This window comes from Rhinatrema bivittatum, chromosome 17, assembly GCF_901001135.1.
Source record: "Rhinatrema bivittatum chromosome 17, aRhiBiv1.1, whole genome shotgun sequence".
Lineage (NCBI taxonomy): Eukaryota > Metazoa > Chordata > Amphibia > Gymnophiona > Rhinatrematidae > Rhinatrema > Rhinatrema bivittatum.
Window position 1 is genome coordinate 9,115,116 of NC_042631.1, and position 22,534 is coordinate 9,137,649.

At 40.7% G+C, this 22,534-nt stretch overlaps 1 protein-coding gene across 15 annotated transcripts in view; it reads right to left on the reverse strand.

Moving 5' to 3' along the window:
* Positions 1 to 19,894, reverse strand: part of PPFIA1 (PTPRF interacting protein alpha 1) — a 92,668-nt gene extending 72,774 nt beyond the window's left edge. For 10 of the 15 annotated variants that reach the window (XM_029582641.1, XM_029582626.1, XM_029582636.1 and 7 more), the window contains exons 1-2: positions 19,050 to 19,894; positions 15,565 to 15,828 (exon numbers count right to left, since the gene is read on the reverse strand). In XM_029582641.1, coding sequence (XP_029438501.1) covers positions 15,565 to 15,828 — 264 coding nt within the window. In that variant the 5' untranslated portion in view covers positions 19,050 to 19,894. The remainder of the gene's footprint in view (positions 1 to 15,564; positions 15,829 to 19,049) is intronic. The other 5 variants (XM_029582640.1, XM_029582639.1, XM_029582634.1 and 2 more) reach the window with 1 other exon arrangement.
* Positions 19,895 to 22,534: the final 2,640 nt, after the last annotated feature.

The following is a 22,534-nucleotide window of genomic DNA, read 5'->3' on the forward strand; positions in this document are numbered from 1 at the left end:
TTACATAAATGCCTTGTGTTGTCTTTCTGGTTAATTTTAGGGATGCCATGCCACATCCTCCATTTTCTACCTAGTTCAGCCATTTAAAAGCTACCGGGAATCCATGTTCACGCTCACAAAATACTATTAAACTGCAGTGGTGAATCTCATGAATATCTAAAAGTTGTCAGCCATTTCAATAAAGGTCTTGCACTGTTATTCATTTATATTCTGCCTTTTGGCACTTCGATGTCCATGGTGCCTATCCCACTGTGCATGTTGGCAGCCATATTTAAAATGGATCCGCCAATTTGTTTTAAAAAAGTGTTTCTCTTTATTTTATATACCAGGAGTGAAAGAAAATCTCTGATTATTTAACCTGGGAGGCAGGTAGCAATTCAGCTAGAGAAAATCCCAACCAGACATGGTTAGGCATGTACTGTAAGCATGTTTCTACAGCCTTGCTCCTAAGCCGTCACTCAAGCCATTTTTTTTTTTTAATTAAACATTGAGGCTGATGCTCAGGTTAGTGGCCATTCTGCACAGTATTTGGCGTAATCCGGGTCGTAACATACAAAAAACACTGTACAAGCAGAATGGAGGCTGCATGAAGGGATAATACCCCAGTGACACCCCCTATGCCAATCCTTGGCTCTTAGCCTCTTGAGGGACCAGAAAGTGTCATAGTGGCAGGGCTTTTAGAAGTCCCACTTCAAAGCCTCATGGGGCTCTTTAAAAAGAAGATTACCAAAAACGTTCTGTCACGCCTCTCCCCCAAGCTTAAATCAATAACTAGGCAGGGGGTGCTTTGTTGGGCAGAAATGATGCTTATTTACTCCTGCCCTTTCGGCCACCATCTTCAAAATGACACCGGCCGGCTGGCTGACCTCATTTACTCCCTTGCCTTAATAAGAGCTGTCATGCTCCGCTTCCCTCACCCTCCCCAAAAATATTAACTACACCTCTTTAAAGTATATATTTATTTTTTGAAAACGGTCCCACAAAGCCTTCCCTTGTGCATCTGCTTTTGCAAATTCTGCCCTCCCCCCAATGAGCTGCTTCGCATGACTTTATTGCAGCAAAATATGCCGACTATAGCTAAGAGGCCTTCTGCAACACATTTGGCACAACACACCAACAGGCCAATGTAATAAGACTGTGTCCAAACTGATCACTCGCCCCATCCACCTCTCCCGGGTGCGTGATGCACTAGGCAAACGAGCCGCTGCGTTAAGGAAGCGCTAGGGGAAACCGGCATCGGGAGCATCCATCAGCAAGATTCTCTCTTTTCTTTTCATCTTATTCCTTTATTCAGTTCCTCCAACTTTATATTGGCATGAGGCAGGCATTCATTGTCAGGCGCACAAATTTTTTTTTACATAAGTGGGTAAAAGCCAATAGCCTCATCAGCATGAATTTACATGTGATGAGCGCTATTGGCTATGCACTGGTTTGGACGCGCTAATCCCCTTACTGTACAAGGGGTTATGGACGTGCGTCCAAGTGCTCATTAACCTGTGCGCTAAGCTCAGTGCACGATGTTGCAGCAGCCTGCAAGGTTTTAGCATTTTTACATGTTGCTTGGCATTTTGTAAATTCTTTTGCACAAAAAGCTGTTCTGCAAAGTAAGTTTACATCTAAGTACATCGGCATCTAAGATTTATTAAGAAATATTCTTTCAATGGGTGGTCAGTGTCAACACATTAAATTCAGCTTCCCTTATTTGCACTTTAAACCTAGAGAGTAATTATCTTTTCTAATTATCTTTGCTTAACTTATTAAACTTTGAAACATACTGAACATGTGCAAAAAAAAAAAATACAATAAATCTCAGTTTCTCGTTTAGAACAAGGACAGTATTATATTCCAGAAGAATTTCAGAATGTTTGTATGTAGACCACAATCATATTAAAGGCATGGAAAATGTGCTTCAAGGGTCTCCAGCCAGTTCCATCATGCTGTGCCTTCAAGGTCATATAGAGGAGGTTTTCCATAGCAGACATTAACTTTCTTCAGTTTATTTGTCTAGTGCATTTAGCCAAGGCACTTTGGAGACCTCATTACAGCATGCAGAAGTGGTGCCTTTATGTGCCACAGGTCAAAAGAAGCAGCCCAGAAGCTGCAGAGATGGAATATGGTAAACACAGAGGATGGATTTATTCTGCGTATGCAAGATGAAATAAGTGCAGTGGGTAGCAGAACTAATTAGGACACCTCATCGGCACATAATAGTTGGATTCTGTGATACCTCTTCTAAATTCAAAATTCACATCAAAATTACAACTAAAGGGAATGGGCAAATCAAGTTTTAGTGTCTCGCTCTAGTAGGCAAAATTTATAAATATGTATTATCTCCTCTCTTCTTACTCTAGGTGGGGTACAACCAAAGCAAACAAAAACCTCACAGAATCCGTCATTTTCTGGCCAGCAGAGCCAGCATGAGCTGTCATGAACAAAGCGGTCATTGGGACTCCAGCATTTCAATAAAACAGGTTGGTTTCATCTTACAATGCTAGCCATAACATCCATGTAAATACTATAGAAGATGAATTAGAGGAAAGTCCCCAGATAAGCAGAAGTATCTGAGGCATCATTGAAATATTTCACTCAGCTTTTTTCACTTCTTTAACAAAAGATTTAAATCTCCCAAACACAGCTGAGGTCAGGAGTTTATTCCTCCTTCACATTTAACTCTGTATACCTTAGTGTGTGATGATTAGTACTAATTTTAAGGATCAGTATATTTATAAGTTGTTTGTACAGTGCAGCAAATGATGAAATTATTCTGCGATGAGACTGATTGAATAGTGACAATTGCTATAATTGCTTATACTTCACGTACATAATATCTACGAAGATAAGAGGTGTCTTGGCACCTTGATTTATTAAATGCATCAAGTTCACCAGTACTAAAACACACACTGGATTCCTACAATTTGTATACTTATTAGTAGTTTTTATATACCGACATTTGTTTAGTAACCTCACATCGGTTCACAATTAACAGAAACATTGCAGTTGTGCCAAACAGAACGAACATGTGCAACAGTGCTTTACAATAAACAATAAACTTGTTAAACATATGCAATAGTGCTTTACAATAAACTTGTTAATGGGGGGGGGGGGGGGGGGGGAGGGGAGAGAACAGTGGAACAATGAAAGGGAAAAATAGTATAGTGGTACAAAGCAAACTGTTATCTCACTGAATTTATAAGTCTATAAATAGAATGAATTTTATAAAACAATTGGAAAAGAGAAAAGCTGGGTATGAGAGAAAGAAATGGGACAGAAGTATATACAGATAGATATATATATATATATATATATATACACACACACAAAGTATATACAGATAGAAGTATATACAGTTCAAAAACTTTAGTTTATTGGAAAGAATAAAGTCATCTTTAGGGCTGGATATTAGTTTGAAACAAATGGACAAGCTTGCCCATTTTCATATCAAATGAAGTGAACTTCACCCCAAAACTGAAAGTTTTTGTTCTCGTTTATTTTCGAGAAAGGATTGCAATACTTTGCTGAAAACAAATGAGAATGAAAAAATGAAAAACATTAGATCTGAAAACAGAGCTACAAGACAAAAATAAAAAAATTTCTGGCTGTGTATATCCCTAATAATGAGCACATTTCGTAACATTTAAATACAATATAGGGGGAAAGAGGGCCTAAAGAATACACTCTTACTACTTTTAAAACAAAGCTGTAGGAAATGTAGGAAGGCCTGATAAAATCATGAGGCCCTGCTTACACAGCATCACTAGAAGTCCAGACCTACACTTCCTATCTGCACAGCACAACATGGAAAGAGACCAGCTTCCCATTCCCACCAGCACATATTGCTTCTAGCACAGCGCTCATGACTTTTCACCCCATCTATCCTTACTCACTGCTCCACAACAGCAAAACGGAGTCTCTAAAGTTTCACCAGCAATGTCCCAAGGAAGCTAAATACTGCAGGCCAAGAACAAATGCTGGTGTCTTGCTAAAATATGCACATTTCCACAGCCAGTTACAATAAAGCTTAGTCAGCAGCCTTTCAAAACCAGAACTAAGACCTTCCCAACAGCATCCAGCAAGAGTGAAAGAGGGTCCAGAAAGATCTCTTAATCCAAAGACAAGACCTCAGTCTTTAGGGTTTTCTGCATCCCCCGAGATCAGAAAAGGTGCCGTGCATGAGGAATAATTTTAAACAGAGTTGTATTTGAAGAAACATCACAAGCAGAGTTTCAGTGTGCAAATACAAAATGAGCAACTGTGCTAATATAGCTTATTTCATGTTGTGGCTCAGCTATTAGAGTATCAAGCAAAACAAGGGCTGAAATCCGGCCGCTCCCACTGACAGACATTCTTTGTCATTTCATCTTCCATTGCCTCTAGTAACGACATAGATCGGGGAGTTATTGTATCTGACTGTGAATGCTCAAAGCCACATCATTTATAAAAAGGTGAGCTAAAATTCCAAAGGTTATATAACGAGGGGATGAAGCACTAATGACCATAACTGAAGGAGCCACAGTATGAATATAGATTAATGTAACACTGAATTACAGAAAGCATCCTAGTGGGGGATTCTCATACCAGTAGCAGCAGAACAACAACAACAACAACGATCAAAGAGAAGAGCTCAACCTTTGTATGAAATGTGCTAGTCACAGAAATCTTCATTCATATCCAGCAACTGCATCGATTAAATTCATCGTACCTTTGTAGTTTATCACACTGTCAAAAAGATAATTTTCAAAACTCCAAATTAAAAGAGCCATTGAAAGTTTTGAAACAAACAAAGCTGAGGTAGAGATTGGAAGCTATAATGTAAGTAAACACGAGGAATGTCAAATTCTGTTCCTCTAAGCAGGCTTAGCTTTCAAGCTAACTTAAATATCTACAAGAGCCACAAACTGACATTGTTGTCATGTTTTCAGGATATACGCAAGTTTGCAGCCCTCGTGGATGCCCTCCTGACTTCATCTCCATGATCTGAAACACACCCCTCCACTGCTCTCTCAATGTTAAGGCAGCACAGAAAGCGAGCCAGTAACTTGAGCCTTTCGGCTTCTGAACGGGTAGAAAGGGAGGAAGAGAAAGCAACATGATTGGCCCTCTCTCTCTCTCGGACGTCATATTTCATGTTCTTCCACCAGCGGGACTGAAACCTGAACACCCATTCATCCACAGCAAGTGGGCAGAAACCTTTACTTGCCTCTTAAGGCCTACGCTGCTGCTTTTGTTACAGAATAAATTTTATCTTAACCACTCCTAGCTATGTGGCATATGGCTACTGGGTTATCACATAACAGAACATGACCTGTATGTTCATAATGTTAATTATGTCCCATTTTATTAAGCAATTCATCTTCATAAATGCTGAGAAATACGATATCGAGCACTCAACTTCACTATATGAAGCCTGACAATAGGGCAGTCTGTAGGACATGCCTCTAAAACAATGCAGGGACAGCTCAATGAAAAGTTTCTGCACAGACCACAAAGATGTTACTAATTGCTGGGGAATGTTTCCAAAATAAATCTAGACAGAGCAAAATATTGATCAATTTCAAGATAGCACAAATGACAATCAGATAATGAGAAAAATGCATCTCTTGTTAAGAAACATTCGGTGTGTAGTGCAGACTGTTGCTTTGGGTACTCTGCTTTTTTTTTTTTTTTTTTGGGAGGCTTGTGCTGTTTTGCTGCTTACCCCTGATAAGGTACTGTGCTGTAGCAGAATTAAAGTTTAGCTGCTTGTCCTAGTCTTGATAGCCAGCAATTAAAGCAAAATAACTATAGTTAACCTCCGGACTTCAAAAGCCAAGAATATGCAGCACACAAAATGGGGCAATCTATATAATTTCATTAACCAAACAGTAATAATTCATATCAATATTTTAATTTCCATTCCAAAAAATTCCCCTCCTGTTAGTCTTATATACACATCTGAAAAAAATCATTCCCTTCCCTCAATTTTTCCCTCTCCTATACATATTCAGCAGCTACAAAATGGCACTTGGTTTTTGATTAACTAGATTCTTTATAATTTATTAATCTTTTACTTCATTTTATTACTATGAGATGTGTAATTTTTAAATTTTTCTCTTTTATGTTTTTCTACATTTATGTAAACCGTTTTGACTAAACTTTGTTTGTAAAAGTGGTATAGAAATACTTTTAAATAAATAATAACTGATAATCATGGTGCAATTTGCACTGTTTGATGTCCAGCTACCCCTGCTTGCACTCTTAGCTAAATTTATATCTATCAGCTGTACAAGCTCGAGCACCTGTAGGACGCTGATCTTTTCTACCCTTAACTGAGGTATGTAGCCACGTCAAACTGCCACCCCCCACCAATTAGTATTCCTAGGTCTTACCGCTGAGCTCAAAGCAAAGAGATCACCACTTCCATGCAAGTATTGTGTCATTGGTCCTCTTTAGCCTCTTGCAGTTCTGGGAAAACATACAAAGTCTCACAGCTAAGCCAACATTCAGGATCGCCATTTCTTCTACCCTCACAGTAATGTGATATGCAGATGCACGTTCCAGTCCCACTCTAATAGAAGCGAACGTATTCTCAGAGTAGCTTTAAACGCATTATGCTGAAGTGTCTAACGTTTGTCACCATGGCAGGCAGGGTAAAATGAAGGCGCAAAGTTAGAGAGCAATACATCTTTTATGGGAGTTTATTAACCCTAAGAACTAAACAGAAGAACTCTTAATCCAGGGAGGGCATTTTCTGTGGATTCTTTATATAAAACAAAACTGTGTGAACAAGTACAGGGTTCATACGACGTCTGCATGGTCCCGTGAACTTCTTTTGGGCCAGGAGAGTCAGCTGAAGAGTATATGCATTCAGCACCACCACAGTTACCAACAGTCTGCTTTACCTGGAATGCCTCCATGTCACTGCTTCAATTATCCTTCAAGCCAGAATAACACCAATAATATAAAATGTGCTCCTACATCATTCTGAGCAAGACCAAGTTAACAAAGCACCAAGTCCTTTCTTCTGAAAGGAAAACAATCCATTTTAAATGATCATTTTGTACATATCTAAAGAAAAATATCCTACAAAGACCAGTGCTGAAAACTGATTGATACAGACAAGGTACACGGTAAAAACGATCCCATCCCTTTTTCTTGCAAAAATGTTTTGACAAGCACCCCATTATGGCAGTGTGAAAAACATGATTTGGTCTTCACCAATTCATTCTGGCTAACATGTCAGCCAAGTTCATAGCGACTGCTGATATTTTAGATGTGACTAATGAAGCAGTCATATTTAAATGAGAAACCAAGGAGCAGATTTGCATTGCCCATCTGTGATAGAATTACTCATCACCGAAGAACAAATTGAAAAATAGGCAACATCACAATGTTTCTTTGTTGTGCTAAGTTCAGACATGACAAACTGGAGGGTGATGTGCCACATACTGATTAGTGAGGCACCAATCTGAGCTATAAGTATCTGCGAAAACGGAAGGGCTGCCAAATAGCCATTTAAAAACCACCACCACGCAAATGGGGGGGAAAAAAAAAGTAATGTGCAGAACGTGAGCCCCACGACACGGATACTCCTTGGAGTGCCACCAAAATGAGATCATTTTAAGAAGAAGATTTTCAGATGTCACAACAAAATCTTTAAGCCTTGGAAACACAGATTCCCTTTGAACACTGCAGGAGAAAAAAAATATATCAGTATTTGTGTTTAGGGGCCAGTCTGGTGGTTCAGCTTGTTTTTTTTAACATTGTATTTCCAAAACTTAAACCTCTCTCTGTACTGGAAGAGGACTTGATGCCTTAGCTGGGGTGGAGACGCAGCCTAGCGTAGGGAATGCAGCCCCCATTTCAGCTTCAAAAAGCTTCACGCAATCCTCACACATCTGTCTTAGTTTCACAAGCAACAACAAAATGCACTCCAGAATCCTTCATAATGTATAAAACTGATGTAGACTGAATATGTAGGGAGGACAGTTCCAAAGCTATTTAACAACTGCCCTTGTAAATTGAAGGTTGAGGCCATTCTACCTTCCAGTCCAGATGCAAGAAAGAAAAAAAGGAAGCAAAAAAAAAAAAAAAAGAGTTCATGACCTGAGAAAAAACCAACAAAAACCCAGCACCGGTAGCTGCAGGCCTACAATGTATTTCTCAAACAGGAACTGTCTGCAAAGCTCCTTTTGAAAACTCTGGCCAGTGGGGGGAAGCCAGTTCTTTTATTCCTGTGCACTTTTCATCTGCTTTGAGGCAGGTGCAAAATAGGTGTGAAAGTGTGCACCAGGATTTCTAAATGAAATCCCTGCAGGTAAAATAAAAAGTACGCATGCCGTGTTTTACCCTTAGCGGCGGCCAACAGGAATTTTTAAAAAGGCCTTTTTACATAGGTAAATGGGTGTTTAGCCACATAAACCTAAATTCTCCCCCTCTTTTTTTCCTTCTCCCAGTTAAGGCATCCTTGTTATAATGTAACTTTATGCTCCTCTAAATTGGCACTTGTTAATTGGTTGGTTATAGTTATGCTTAGTTCGATGTAAACAGAGTTGATCTGATTTGTATCAAGAAAGTCGGTATATAAAAGCCTTAAATAAATAAACAGTTTTGATAATCTCCCTGAAAACTGACCTCCTTTTATCCTGCTTTTCCTGTATACTTTGTAAGAAACATAAAAGAAAATGACCAATATGGAAAATAAGTCACAAAACAGATTTTAGAAAAAGCAAAACAGCAAGAAGGCTAATGAGCTCTCCATGTGTCTGTGGGTTCCCCTACATAGCTTATGTTTAGTGTCCCATGGACCCTTCTTCCCTCTGGAACATAGGGGTCCCTCTATCCCTCATGATTCCTGGGGGTCCTCACCTTCTCTTCCCTGATTGGCTGCCAGCCAGGCTCACTTCCCTTAACCAGGTCAATGGTGGATTCCTGTCTCATTCCTTCCCCCTCGTTCTGTCAGCCCAGTTCCATTTCCTCCTCTCAGACCAGTGCCAGAGCGCATGGCAGTAGTGGGAAATGCCTCTCACCACTCTGATAACCCGGCTTTCCTCTGCTCTCCTCAGGGTGCGGCACAGGCTGCAGAGTCCCCCCTCTTCCCCACATCCTCATGAAGTGCAGCAGTGGGGTTTATGATTCGAGAGCTGCAATCGATCCCTCTCTTCCCCCAACCTCCACTAAATGGGCAGAGTGTAGTGCGAATGGCCCCCCCTGTGGTCTGCAGCAATGGTGGGTGGCTTTTTAGGACTATAATGGGCCCCACATTTTCTCCTGAGCTAAATGTTCTTGCTTCCCCTTCTGAAGGACCCCAGGTTGTGAACCTAGGGAAGCTAAGGCTCAAATCCCAGAGCTGCTCCTTGTGACCTTGGGCAAGTTCACTTCACCCTCCAGTGCCTCAGGGAAACTTATTTACTAAGCATTTTTCCCACACAAAAACGGGAGAAAACCTTTAGTAAATGACCCCTTTAGACTGTGAGCCCTGTAGGAACAGGGAAATACCTACAGTTCCTGAATGTAACTCACTTTGCAGTGCCTAAAAAGTGGAATATAAACCAAATATGCAAGCATTCCCCTGCCAATGAAACCTTAACTCCTACCAACTGAAATGCTGCCCATATGTTTTTCTACATATCGCACACCATATGCTCAAGGTCAACACGGAGAACAAACAAACATCTGCATAACACCGGGAAGCCAGTGGAGAGAGCACTGAAACGGAGCTCTTAGGTTTTGGGAATAAGTTCCTGTTCCAAAGCCATAAACAGCGACAGTTTATAAAATGTAGGGTTCAGCTCTAGAAGCGATATTTAACTGCTTACAGGCAATTAAGAATCCAATAAGCCAGGGTGAAATTGCCAACTATAGCTTAGACTTTTCTGTCACAGTGAAGCGATAAGATCGGTCAAGTAAATCCCTGAAGAATGAAATCAGGCAGAAATAAAAAGTAAAATAAAGCTGCTAGACACAAGGTTTGCTTTCTTCACTTACACTAACAAGTCTAGGAAACTAAAAATGGACCCTCATTTATCTGTTTAAAAAGGGTTTTTTCTGAATGTAAGATTAGAAATGAGAAACTAACAATATCCGACTGACATCTGCTTTTTTCACTTATCTATAAATCTATCTAATATTTATAAAGAGAAAAAGAAACCAATACATTTGAAGTCAAACCCATTCTGTATCAGACGCATGCAGGAAACATGTCAGCATTTGGGATTTGGAATATTTTTGCACACCCATTTCTCAATTTCTTTGCTCAGACAAAGTGTATTTAAGCTACGGAATGGGCATGAGCTCTATAAATGCATATGATCAGGCCCTCCACTGCCCTCCCCCTTGTAGAGTTATTCTGCCAAATTAACCATTATCTTCCCTTCGTATCTGTCCATCTTAACCTGAAATGATCTGGAGGAGGAGTTCAGGCCCTGAGCATGTCCATGTTTCCTGGCATAAGATTATGTGGCTTTTTTGGAAATGGGATGTGAGCTAAGATGCAAGGGTTAAGGGAAAGGATGAATGATACTGGAATAAATTCAGAAGAGTGCATTAGAAGTAAAATCTGACTGACTGAATGGGACTCCCTTATTCAGTTCTCTGTCTCTGAAATATTCTTGCACTATATAAATGGGTACAATTTTGTTAGCACCGTACATCATGCATAGCAACTTGAATTTACACAATGCTGGGTTCTGTATTAGGAGTCACCATCCAGGAAAGGGACATCACATTAAAATCCTGAGCTCAGTGTGCTGAAGTGGTCAAAACAGCAAGTAGAATGTTAGACATTATATGGAGAGGAATGGAGAACAAAACAAAAAATATTGTATTGCCTCTATCAATCCATGCACCATGAGTATCGTGTGCAATTCTGGTTGCCCCATCTCAAGAAAGACAGAGCAGAACTAGAAAAAAGTTGCAGAAGAGGACAATAAAAAGTGATAAAGGGGATGGAACGCCTCTCCTAAGATGAGAGGCTATGAAGGCTAGGGCTCTTCAGCTTGGAACAGAGATGCTGAGAGGGAACATAGAAGTTTATAATATGAATGAGGTGGAAATAAAGGATGGTTATTTACCCTTTCAAATAATACTAACATAAGGGGACATCCCATAAAACAACCAGCAGATTTAAACAAACCATAGAAAAGTACTCTCAGTGCACGATCAAGCTGTGGAACCTGTTGCCAGAGGACGTGGTCAAGGAGATTGGCACAGCAGGTTTTAAGAGAGATTTGGACAAGTTCCTGGAGGAAAAGTACAGAAATTACTCAAGTAGACTAAAGAAAGCTATTGCTATCCCAGGGAGCAAGTAACAGGAAACAGGTCTACTGCACATGATCTGCTGGGTACTGGAGACCCAGATTGCCTGCTGGGCTCGATGGATTTTGGTCTCAACCTGCATGAAATTGTGTGAATACACACGAGAGATTTAATGCAAATATCCTGAAAATCTAACTGACTGGGAAGTCTTTCCAGGAAAGATTTGGGAACCACCCCTCTGAACTATATAGACCACAGCTTAATTCAGGGGTAGGCAACTCCAGCCTTCAACTGGTAAAAAGCCAATCAGGTTTTCGAAATTTCCACATGATTCATTTGCATGCATATCTTCCTCTGCATATGCAAATACATCTCATGCATATTCATTGTGGATATCTTAAAAACTTATTCCAATATGCATTTATTTTTCAAAGTCAACACTTCTCTTCCTGAAACACATTTGCAGCCTTCAAGCTTTGTTGCAGAGCAGATTCCTTTATGCAATTCCAATAAATGCATTATTTTGAACAGCTAAACTGGTGGATTACTACATTTATTCCCTAACATTTTGGGAGTTGCTTTATTCTGTGGTTTGGACACTCCACCTTCTCCCTGTGCCTCCATCTTAAGTAAACCAAAATCAAAGGATTCCCCCCCACACACACTCTTGTCTATGATTATGGTTACAGATAAACAAACCAAATCTGAAGTTTTCAAGCAGAATCCCCACAATGGCTATTTCTGTCTAATATGCGTACAAAACAAACAGAATGGAATTCACCCATGCAAAACATCCTGATCAACCATTACTGCCATCAATGAGAGGGGGAAAGTACATTTATCCACTGTTAAAGAGAAGACAAAATTCAATGCATTGTTAAAATCTAAGCTTTCCTTCAATGATAAATATTTCCCTAACAGGTTTCCAGTCTGCCAAAAATAAAACTAAAAACATCTTTCACAGTACATTGACCTCGGCATGTGATTTTGCAACATTGGTTTTGCGAATAAAAGGGCTACGTGTTGGGTATATCAGCATGAAAGCAGACCCTTAATGATCCATCTGTTCCAACAGGAGGCTAGCTGAAATATTAAGCACTATTTCCAGAAAGATAAGAGATCTTAGTGTTTGGGTAATTGCCAGGTTCTTGTGGCCTGGTTTGGCCTCTGTTGGAAACAGGATGCTGGGCTTGATGGACCCTTGGTCTGACCCAGCATGGCAATTTCTTATCATTGCATAAAACAGTTTAAAGCAACAATCCCAGTTAGTCATCAGAAAAAGTATAAGCTCTGTCATTATTTACTGCCAAATTTCTAAAGCCTGCCCTAAGGAATGTGAACAGTGGTACAATCCTAGTTGCCCTCCTGACTATTTCTCTTTCATCCCTCCTAATTATACAAGGAAAGCATGTGTGGGAGGGTAGACCCTACAGGCAGGAGCACTAGGTGGCTATGTGCCCACCATATGTGCAGCAGACCCACAGAATTTTTACAAACATATGTATACACACACCAGTTATTCTGACAAGCCTAAAGACAGAACAGGGACAATTAGAAAATTCTACCCCCAGAAATGTAAGCTTCATGCACTGAGACTGCTGCTTTATAATAAAAAAAAAACAAAAAAAATGTCTGGCTAATTCTTTAGAGTAATTACTATAAAATGCCTTGTGTCAATGCAGAATTATTTAAGTTACGCACACAAGGTCCACGTCATTGGAAAACCAGGTGCATGTGCCGACTATCAGATACACCAAGAGTCCTCATATGTGCCTATTTTTCAGATGCCACAAAAAAGTTATGCATATAAAAATGACCAGTAAAAAGAAGAGTTATAGTTTAAAAAAAAGCACACACGCATCCTCCATTTCATACACACAAACAGCTTCTCTCACCAGACACAAACATGCAGGCAAACAAAAATCACACACACATGGGCTTAAAACAACCATCACTTCTCTCACACAGAGCCAACCACAAGTCTTGCCTCTGTCTCTCACACACCAACACAGCCTAGCCATGTTACACAAGCAAATATGTACACAAGGTATCGAGTACCATTGGAAATTATGTACTCTATGGCATACTCCTTTCTAAGCTTTTAAACACACACCTCGGTCCAGTTAAGAGAATGTGTAATGTGCCTAGGAGACTAAAAACACCCACCCACTAAACAGAAAATCTCAGCAACAGGGAATAATTCTTCACTGCAAGAATAAAAGAATAAAGATTACTTTCAAGGCTTCCAATTTAAGAAGAACCATGATATTCTCGGCAATGAAATACCTGAAGCAAACAGTCAAAAATGTGGTGTTGGCTTTTACATAAAAACATCTTTTTTCATGTCACTCCTAACCAGCAGCTCCTGCTTTCTTCCTAGAATATCATATCAAGTCTTGGGCTCAATCTGGGCCACACAACCAGGAATAAACCAGAGCTACTTACATGTAGTGTTACTAGTGCTACGAATGTATATAGTGTTACAAGGTATACACAATATCGTACAGATCATAATACCTAAGAACAAGTATGGAAACTTGCAGAGTGGTACAGGATGGCCAACCTACAGCTCACATACACAAAGTAAAACAAGGACAAGTCTACTGGCATATCTTTAAACTGATATCCATGCCTTGGTAATTTAACTAAATATGTCACAAGATTAAAAGCACAATCTACCAATGTTTCTTTTGTATGCTGGGTATACTTTGAAAGTGTTACTGCTAATGGAATATCAGAGAAAGTTTCACACCAGACAGACAGGACCCCAACCACATACCATTCCTGGTCACTACAGTCTTGATTCGCTTTCCACCCTAATCAGACTCATGCAGGTAGGCATGCTGACAAAAATCATGCTATAAACCCACATCATTTAAGAGTCCCGGCCAGAGCTGAACCGGGATTTTAGAGGTGAAAGCCTAGGGACCTAATATTTTGCCTGAGCTCTTATTCTTACCCAGTACAGCAGTAACTGTAAAAGTCAATCACTGTAATTTTAATAAAAAGCTCACAAAATCTGTTTTTACCATTTGAAAGCTACCAGATTGTTATAGTTTAAATATCCGATTATGCAATCTTTTCTGACCACCCAGTATGCACCCTTAAAACTCACGATGAGCTCGTCTGGCAATCACCCACCAAGATCCCTGTTCTCCTTTATCACTACCCCCCAAACCCAGCAGACTTTAAGCCTCCAATCACCACAGAGAAGGCCTTCCATGTCTCCTGTCCATTCTCTCCTTATTAACTTTATTTTTCCCTAACCTGTTCTCATGCACCCAGCTCTCGGTTCTACTGGCTTTACTTCCTCATACCTCACCTGTGGATCCTATTTTACCATCCTCACCCATCGCCATCACTACATCTTCAGCTTTGAAATCTCACAAATAAGCAAACCAAGCTACACAGAGAATTTGTTTTCTCAGGATTCATACCTTCTTTTGTTTTTGTTATGCAATAGATTTGCTGTAAATCACTTTGACTTATTTAGAACATAAAGAAATGTGGTCAAACAAAAAAATAAACTAAAAACTCTTACCATCCCTTGCATTACTGGAGAATTACATTCCTTTTTGTAACATGCAATTAATTGTATGTTTATTTTATTAGAGTAGTTTCATTCCATGACACATGAAACTGGGAAGAATGGATAACCACCAAGAGCCAAACATAAAAAGGCAAAACGGTCATGGGATGCATTCTCTATTCATTTTGTCCCTGCAAGATGCTGAGAATGGAGGAGTAGCCTAGTGGTTAGAGTAGTGGGCTATGAACCAGGAGACCACTGTTTCTCTTTGTGACCTTGGGCAAGTCACTTTACCCTCCATTGCCTCAGGTACCAACTTAGATTGTAAGCCTGCTGGGGATAGGGATGTAATAGACTTTGAAGTGCTGAAAAAAGTGTGAAAAGCAGAATTAAAAAAAATCTAAATAAAGTATTTGCTTCAGTGACTCAAACCATGAGGTGGGTAAGGACTGATGTGCAGCTTATCAACCCCCTTAAAGCAACACCGCAACTACACAAATTCTACTTCACTTTGCTCTGCAATTCACAAACAATTCCTAACATCGCACAAACTTTTATACTCAAGCTTCAACAGAAACTATTCTCTACCAGTCTTTCAAATTATACAATTTTTGCCACTCATTTAAACAGAATTACATCCATGTGTCAAAAGTCATTTTTATGTGAATCAAGCTGCAAAGTTATTCAGATTAGTTAAGTTCAAAGCAACGCATTTTGTCAAAGCTCGTTTCTGTTACAACTAGCACAATAGCAGGACTACACCTGTAGCAATGCCTCGCGACAGGCTTAAAAAGCAGACATACCTGTGGAAGGGCAGTATTGAGCTGTCTTTGCAGAGAGTCTCTTTCATGGCCGACCTCCTGCAGCTTGCCTTGACTCAATGCAAGTGTTTCTTGGGTCTCTCTCAGAGTATCCAAAAGTCGATCTCTTTCCTCCAACATGGACACCATTAATTGCTCAAAATGGGAATCTGAGTCAGACTGTAGCAGGGAGCCCGAAGCATGGCCCCCACCTCCTGCAGAAGGGATCTCTGCCTCGCTGATTGTTGGCATCACTTCACACATCATCTTGAAATGAAGAGAGTTCAGATCAGCATCAGCCCGTATCACAGAATGTCAAGCCACAGTCAAAGATGCACATGAAAAACCACTACAAAGTAGCAACAGACAGAAAGATATTTCCTATCAAGAGTATGTATAATACCACCTCTAGAATCAGCAATGCATTACAGATGTTGGGGTATGTTAAGAAAGCAGGGTTCTGGCTTGCAGATCCACACCTTCAGATCTCCTTAGCAGACTGCATTTGATTTTATGAATGTGAAAAAAAAACAAAAAACCTTTCAAGAAGGTCTTCAAGATGTATCTACATAAGTTATCAAGGATGTACACTTGCTTGTCATAAGTCACTTGTTCGCACTCTTCTTTGGTGCAAGCAGAACAGGGGCATTGAGAGTGTTGACTATGGGCTTAATCTTCAAAAGTATTTCCATGCATAAAACTGTGCAATGCATGTAAGTGCACTTTACTCAAGTGGACTTTTGAAAATTGCTACTATTTGCTATTGAATTATCCATATGGATTCACCTGCATAAGTGCACGTTAGGAACGGAACTAGCTTTTTAAAAATTGCTACGTTGGTATGTTACATTTACACATGTAACTTTGAAAATTCACCTTTGTTTTGTAATCTTTAGAGTCTGCATTGATTCAATTTATCTTTATGTATGTTTTTATGTAATTTGCCTCGAACCATGTTGTGACAAGTGCAAACAACAAATTTTAAATATATTCAAATTACAGGGGTTCAATTAAAATCAATCTCTAACTTAAACAGCTCTACTTACCCCCTTTCTTTGCAACCCATGATAAATCTGAAAAGTTACTTGATCATCAGGTAAATGACTAAAGGCAATTTGTTCAAGCTCCACCAACATAGACTCATAATACTCAGTGTCCATCTTCTAATCACTAATGAAATTCTTTGCATTGAGCTTAAGTACTCAACTGCTAAAACTGTAGTCTCTCACTGCTCCATAATCTCATACTAGACATTAGCTGCATTTTCTCATCCTAGCAGGCAAGTGTTCAACCAATACAAAAAAAAACTGTCCCTATGATAAAACAAGCCACCCCCCCCCCCCAAAGTTGTAAAAATGCAATTTTGAACACAAAAAACTGCAAAATAAATAAATAAGTCACCATACAGAGGGATGGTAATTTCAAGCCACCTAAGCTAATCAGCTATTCAGATACATAAAGCATCTGGACAAGCAGATAAAATGCCAGAAATGATCTGAATCTGTTCCACGGCGACTTCTCTCATATTGTGCCTAGTGCTTTCAGGGCCTGCTTCAGAGTGCACAAGGTGTCTCATGTGGGACACTAATTTCACATATTTTGTACCAAGTGGAACAGTTTGGATTCACAGTCCACGGAAATCTCCTGTACAGGCCAAGACTACTATGTGAAATGTTTGCACCATTTTGATATTCTCATTATTCATATTTTGCAAGAGATTACAAGATCACATGTAATAAACAATTTTAATGTACAAGTATTCAATATACGATTTATGCTTTTAAGATACAGCTTTCACTTCTTTTGCCTTTGACCTATATAAAAAAACAAATACTGACCAGGACTTGCTGATGTGCCATTTTATATACTTACAGCAGAGGCTAACCCTGGCCCTCAAGAGCTATGAATAAGCCTGGTTTTCAGGATATACTGAATATGCATGAGATATCTGTATACAATGAAAACAGTGCATGCAAATCTCTCATGCATTTTCATTGTGGATATCCTGAAAACCAGACCTGCTGGTGGCTTTTGAGGACTGAATTATCCACCCCTCCATTTGTGGGTCATGAAAGATTAAAGATGATTTGCAAGTGGTTACATTTAGTTTGAAAAATAAACCCCCACCCACAAACCAACCAGAAACAGATTTACTTTTTGCCAGGTATTTGTGATCCCAGACTGACCATTGTCAGCAACAGGATACTGAACATGATGGATATTGGGCTGACCCAGAAAAGCCTGTCAAGCTCTCAGAAAAACAGCAGCAAGATCATTGTTTGTAAACAATGTCAGCTTTGCAACATTCATTCCATAGCATGAACTTTAAAAACAAAGGCACATTTTGATTTGGGTGTAAATGTACTTTATAATGGTCCTTATGGTTTTATCATTTTGGGTCCCAAAATGACAAGTTTAGGCACCACTGATATGCAAAGTAGGTCAATTGATTTAACATTGTTAAAATGACATTAACTATTAAAGACATGGTTTCATGAATAGAATAAAGCCATAACAAACCACCAGTAACACCAAATAGTATCCCTTGTTGCAAATAATCTGAACTACAAACCTATAGACAAGCATAGCTTTTAGGGGGCCTATTTACTAAACGTTCTCTCCCATTTTGTGTCTGAGGCCGTTATTTATTAAGCATTTTCCCCCCCAGTTTAAGATTTAGATAGAACTGTTGCTGAAAAATATCCAAACCCTAAATCTTCAAATGCAGGACAAATGGTTTATTCCACTATAGAATCTAATACTATGTTTCATACATAAGCATAAAGGTCACTTATTTATTAAGAACCTACTGACCACCATGCAGATTTCAAGAATTACACTGACAATACTATAAGAAATGTCTTCAAGCTTTCCCCTTGCCTGAGGGTAAGCTGACAAAGGTAAGGCTTTGAGGGACTGTGTGGTATGTCTGGCACCCTAAGCAAGGTTCCAATGAAAAGAAGCCAGCAGTGCCTCACATGCTGTCACTGCATGAAAGGGGTCTTTAACATTTAAATAAAGAAAACACCAAAGAGCAATCAAATACAGCAGACCCCTTCACCCACCAAAGAGTCTGCTGCAGAACATGTGAAAGCAGTTTATAGAAATGACTATAAACGGCTAACTGGATCTGATTGAGCATGTGCTTAAAATGGCCCATATTCTCTTCATACACAGACTGGATTCTGTGAACTACACAGTAAGTATAACAGATCGGTGTGCCTAGTAGTACAGCACTTTAGATACTCCAGTACTAATGTGGTTTAGGAAATAGAAATGAACTTGAGTTTCTCCATAATACCGGTACAGAAGTTAAAAAGATGGAAAAAATAATCCTATTGGGATAGGATGCTTTGCCCATGTTAATTACTAACCATTCACGTCCATGGTTAAGCATACAATAAAAAATCAGCAATGGAGACTTTACAAATCAGAAGCACTATTTTCGATCCCATATACTTTTCACCAATCGACGTTCCTTGATTTACCTTGCTGGCTGAGTCAAAATGGCTTTTAAAATGGCCCAAATTCCGCCCACTTCTTTTTTGTCTTCAATCTTAATATGAAAGACATGAGATCGCAATAAACTGTGTCTATATCAGAGAGGGCACCAGCCCAGAAGTACTCATTAAAAATACACAAAAATATAAAAACAAAAGTTACTCAGAAGGTGAGAGAACGGCTGAGGTGAGGAGGCAAGAGAAATGAGGACGAAAGCTTTTTTTTTTTTGCCTTCTGATCAGTTTCATTCAAGGAGCAACCAACAGCTCATTGGCCTGGAGAGTACAATCCCGAACGGTAGAAAGGAACCCGAAATACCAAAAATCAAAGCGAGAAAAAAAACCGGAGCAGCTGAGAAAAGGCTGGAAGGAGGGCGGGCGCTGCCGGGAGTCCTGGGCAAGAGACGGGAGGAGCCGGAGCCGCAGGGTCTGGTGCTCGCTCCCCCGGCTCCGGGGCCCTGTCAAGGGCTGCCCGCCGCCGCCTCCATCGCCGGCCGCCCCTGGCCTGGTACCCTTGGCGGCTCCCTGCTTAGGGGCCGCGCGGAGGACGAGCGAGCTCCGCCGGCTGCAGCCGGGCTCCCGTCCCGGGCCGTCGCCGCCACCGTCCGGCTTCCTTCCCCGCCTCCCACTGCCGCCGGGCCCCCGTCTTCGTTTCCCGGCTCCACCGTCGGGCTCCCTTCCCCGGCTCCCGCCGCTGCCGTCGGGCTCCTGCTTGGCCGGCTCCGCTCTCCGGTTCCTGCAGCTGCCGGGGGTCCCCCCTCACCTCCTCGGTTCCTGCTCTCGCCGAGCCGCCGCTTTTCCCAGCATCCTCCGCGGCGGCTGAATAAATCAGTGTGTGTGTGTGTGTGTGTGTGTGTGTGTGTGTGTGTGTGTGTGTGTGTGTGTGTGTGACGTGACGTGACGTGACGTGACGTGACGTGCGTGACGCGAGCACGCTGCAAGGCGACACGCAGCGTCGCCGGCGGAAGCTGGAGCAGTGACTGAGCCGGGCGATCCAGAGAGGAGTCCGGCCCGAGGCTGGGAACTGATAATGGGGTGGCGTGAGGAAGGGAGTGCCTGCTCTCCGGAGCCGGTCAGGAAATGGATTGAGTTAGTCCCATAAAGACGGTCTCGTCTTTATCTCTGTTTTGTGTTTTTAATTTGTTAATCCTTATTGCTGGGAGTGGGGGAGGCAGCCAGAGGATGTCAGTTGGGAGCTGGAGAAGGCGGGGAGGGACGGCCTCTGGCCAGGGTTGTAGGGTGAGGTGCCGGGTCTTGGCCCAGAGCTGGTAGGGCCCTCTCTTACTGTTAACCAGATGTGTTTCGTACTGCCCATGCACATAGGATACATTTGAAATATTTCTTTAAAAGCCCCACAACTCACAATACCAAAAGCCCCAGAAGTACCTGCCTTAGATGCACCTAACGACTTAATTTTGTTATTGTGTATTATGGTGGGCCCAATGTCTAAACTGGTTACTGTATGCTTGCGAGATTTCTTCCAGCTTTGTACACTGCTTTGGATGGTCAGCCTGCCTCGGAGGGAACTTTTCTTCCACGTCCCCCGCCACCACCTTTGTTGTGCAAGTTACGCCTGCTTGAGGCAGGCGTAACTTTCTCGCGCTGCCTCGGCATTCCCCGGCACAGGCCGCAGTGCCGGGGGACTCGGGACCGCCCGCCCCCTGACACGCCCCCCTCCTGCCCCTTTTACGAAGCCCCGGGACTTATGCTCGTCCTGAGGCTTTGCGCGCGGCGCAGGGCTTTTAAAATCTATCCCATTTTGTTTTACAGTTTGTATAATTCCATGTGAAGACCAGGGATGACTAACATGAATATTTTCTTATGATGTGGAGTTAAGCGTTGGGAACATAGCTACTGTTGGTAAAATAGGCCGGCAGGACCTGTGAACAGTATTGGCAGCTATCCTGTAAAAGCTGGCAAAAAATGTTCTGTCCACAAGATCTGTAAAAGTCTTTATTCTGCCTGTAGATTTAGTGATATTTTGCAACTGGATGCATCTCCTTTCCAGCTCGCTTTCACACTGGGCAGGAGCTAGAAAAGATGTTTAGCCCAGACATTTTCCACTCCTGACCTAAGGTGGCATTCACCCATGGCCTATCTGCCCTTATCAGTATTGTCAGAAGGGGAACACCATCCCCCCATTCAGATGATCCAAGGGGCAATTTTAATGACAGCCAGTAAACAAAAAAAGTTGGGTTATCAATAAATCATGCCTCCCCTATCCTAATGAAATTACCCTGGTTACCAGTTCAGTTTCGAATTCAATATAAATGTTTGACTTTAATTCATAAAGCTATATATGGCAATAACACTGAATGGTTGAAGGCTTCACTTCGTATCCATGTTCCATCTCCTAACCTGAGATCACTTGGTCAAGCTTTATTAACAATACCTTTACCAAAATTAGCCCATCTTAGTTCAGTTAGGGAAAGGTCACTATCTCCAGCTGGACCCAAAGTTTGGTATTCGCTGCCCCTAGATATTCGTACAGAGGCAAAAAGAAACTGATAAAAACGTGGCTATTTGAGCAGGTTTTTATTCAAGCTAATTAACACCTATACATGGCTTCCCCCTACATGAATACCAACTTATCCTATGCATATTTTATGACTAAATAATTATAAGGCAGTTTTACGTCTTTTAATTAATGTTATTTAATTTTAGTTTTATGGATAAGTAACATTATTAGAGGTAAGGTCCGATGTATTTTATTTTATATCTTAGAATTACTGATTAAGGGCATTTTATAATGTTTAATGTAAGAATGATGATAATATGTTATTGAATGCTGAATTTTCTAATTTTGTTAACCGACAATGCTGAATTTTATTCATTGTAAACTGACATGAAATCAATATGGATGTCGATATATAAAACTGACTAAATAAATAAATGTTTTTTAAAAACCAAACCCTAAAATTATCTGTAAAAACATTTGCCACCCTGACTGTGATGTTCCCCATGCATAGACATTTCAGTGGGTTCTGTGTCCAATGTTTTCTCTGAACCTCAGAGAAATGAATCCGAACACCTGGAACTATGCAGGGAACAGACTTTACCTGTGTAAGTCATACTCAACAGGAAGTGCTTTCTCATGCTGCTTACTCCTTTCCATGCACATAGACCGGATTATAGACCCATAAAGAAAAAACTGTTCTCCTTTATATTAAGAGGTCTTCAGAAAATTCTGTAAAAGCCAGGAAGTATTTATTTTCCATACTTTTAAATTTAGATCTTTCTAGCCTGCACAATTTACATTTTTTTTTCAGTCCTTAAAAAAGCTATTGTTATTAAACCCTAAAAATAAAACACCAATTTTCTTCTGTTCAGAAGCAAGCAGTGATTTCATCAAACACTTGACTGTTCTACATACAGCTTTTGCTCCCAGTGCCAAGATTCCATCTTCAAAATAGAAGGCTGTTTGTCCTGTCTTGCCAGGCATCCTGTTGTGTTTTGAGGGTGCATTATGCGGA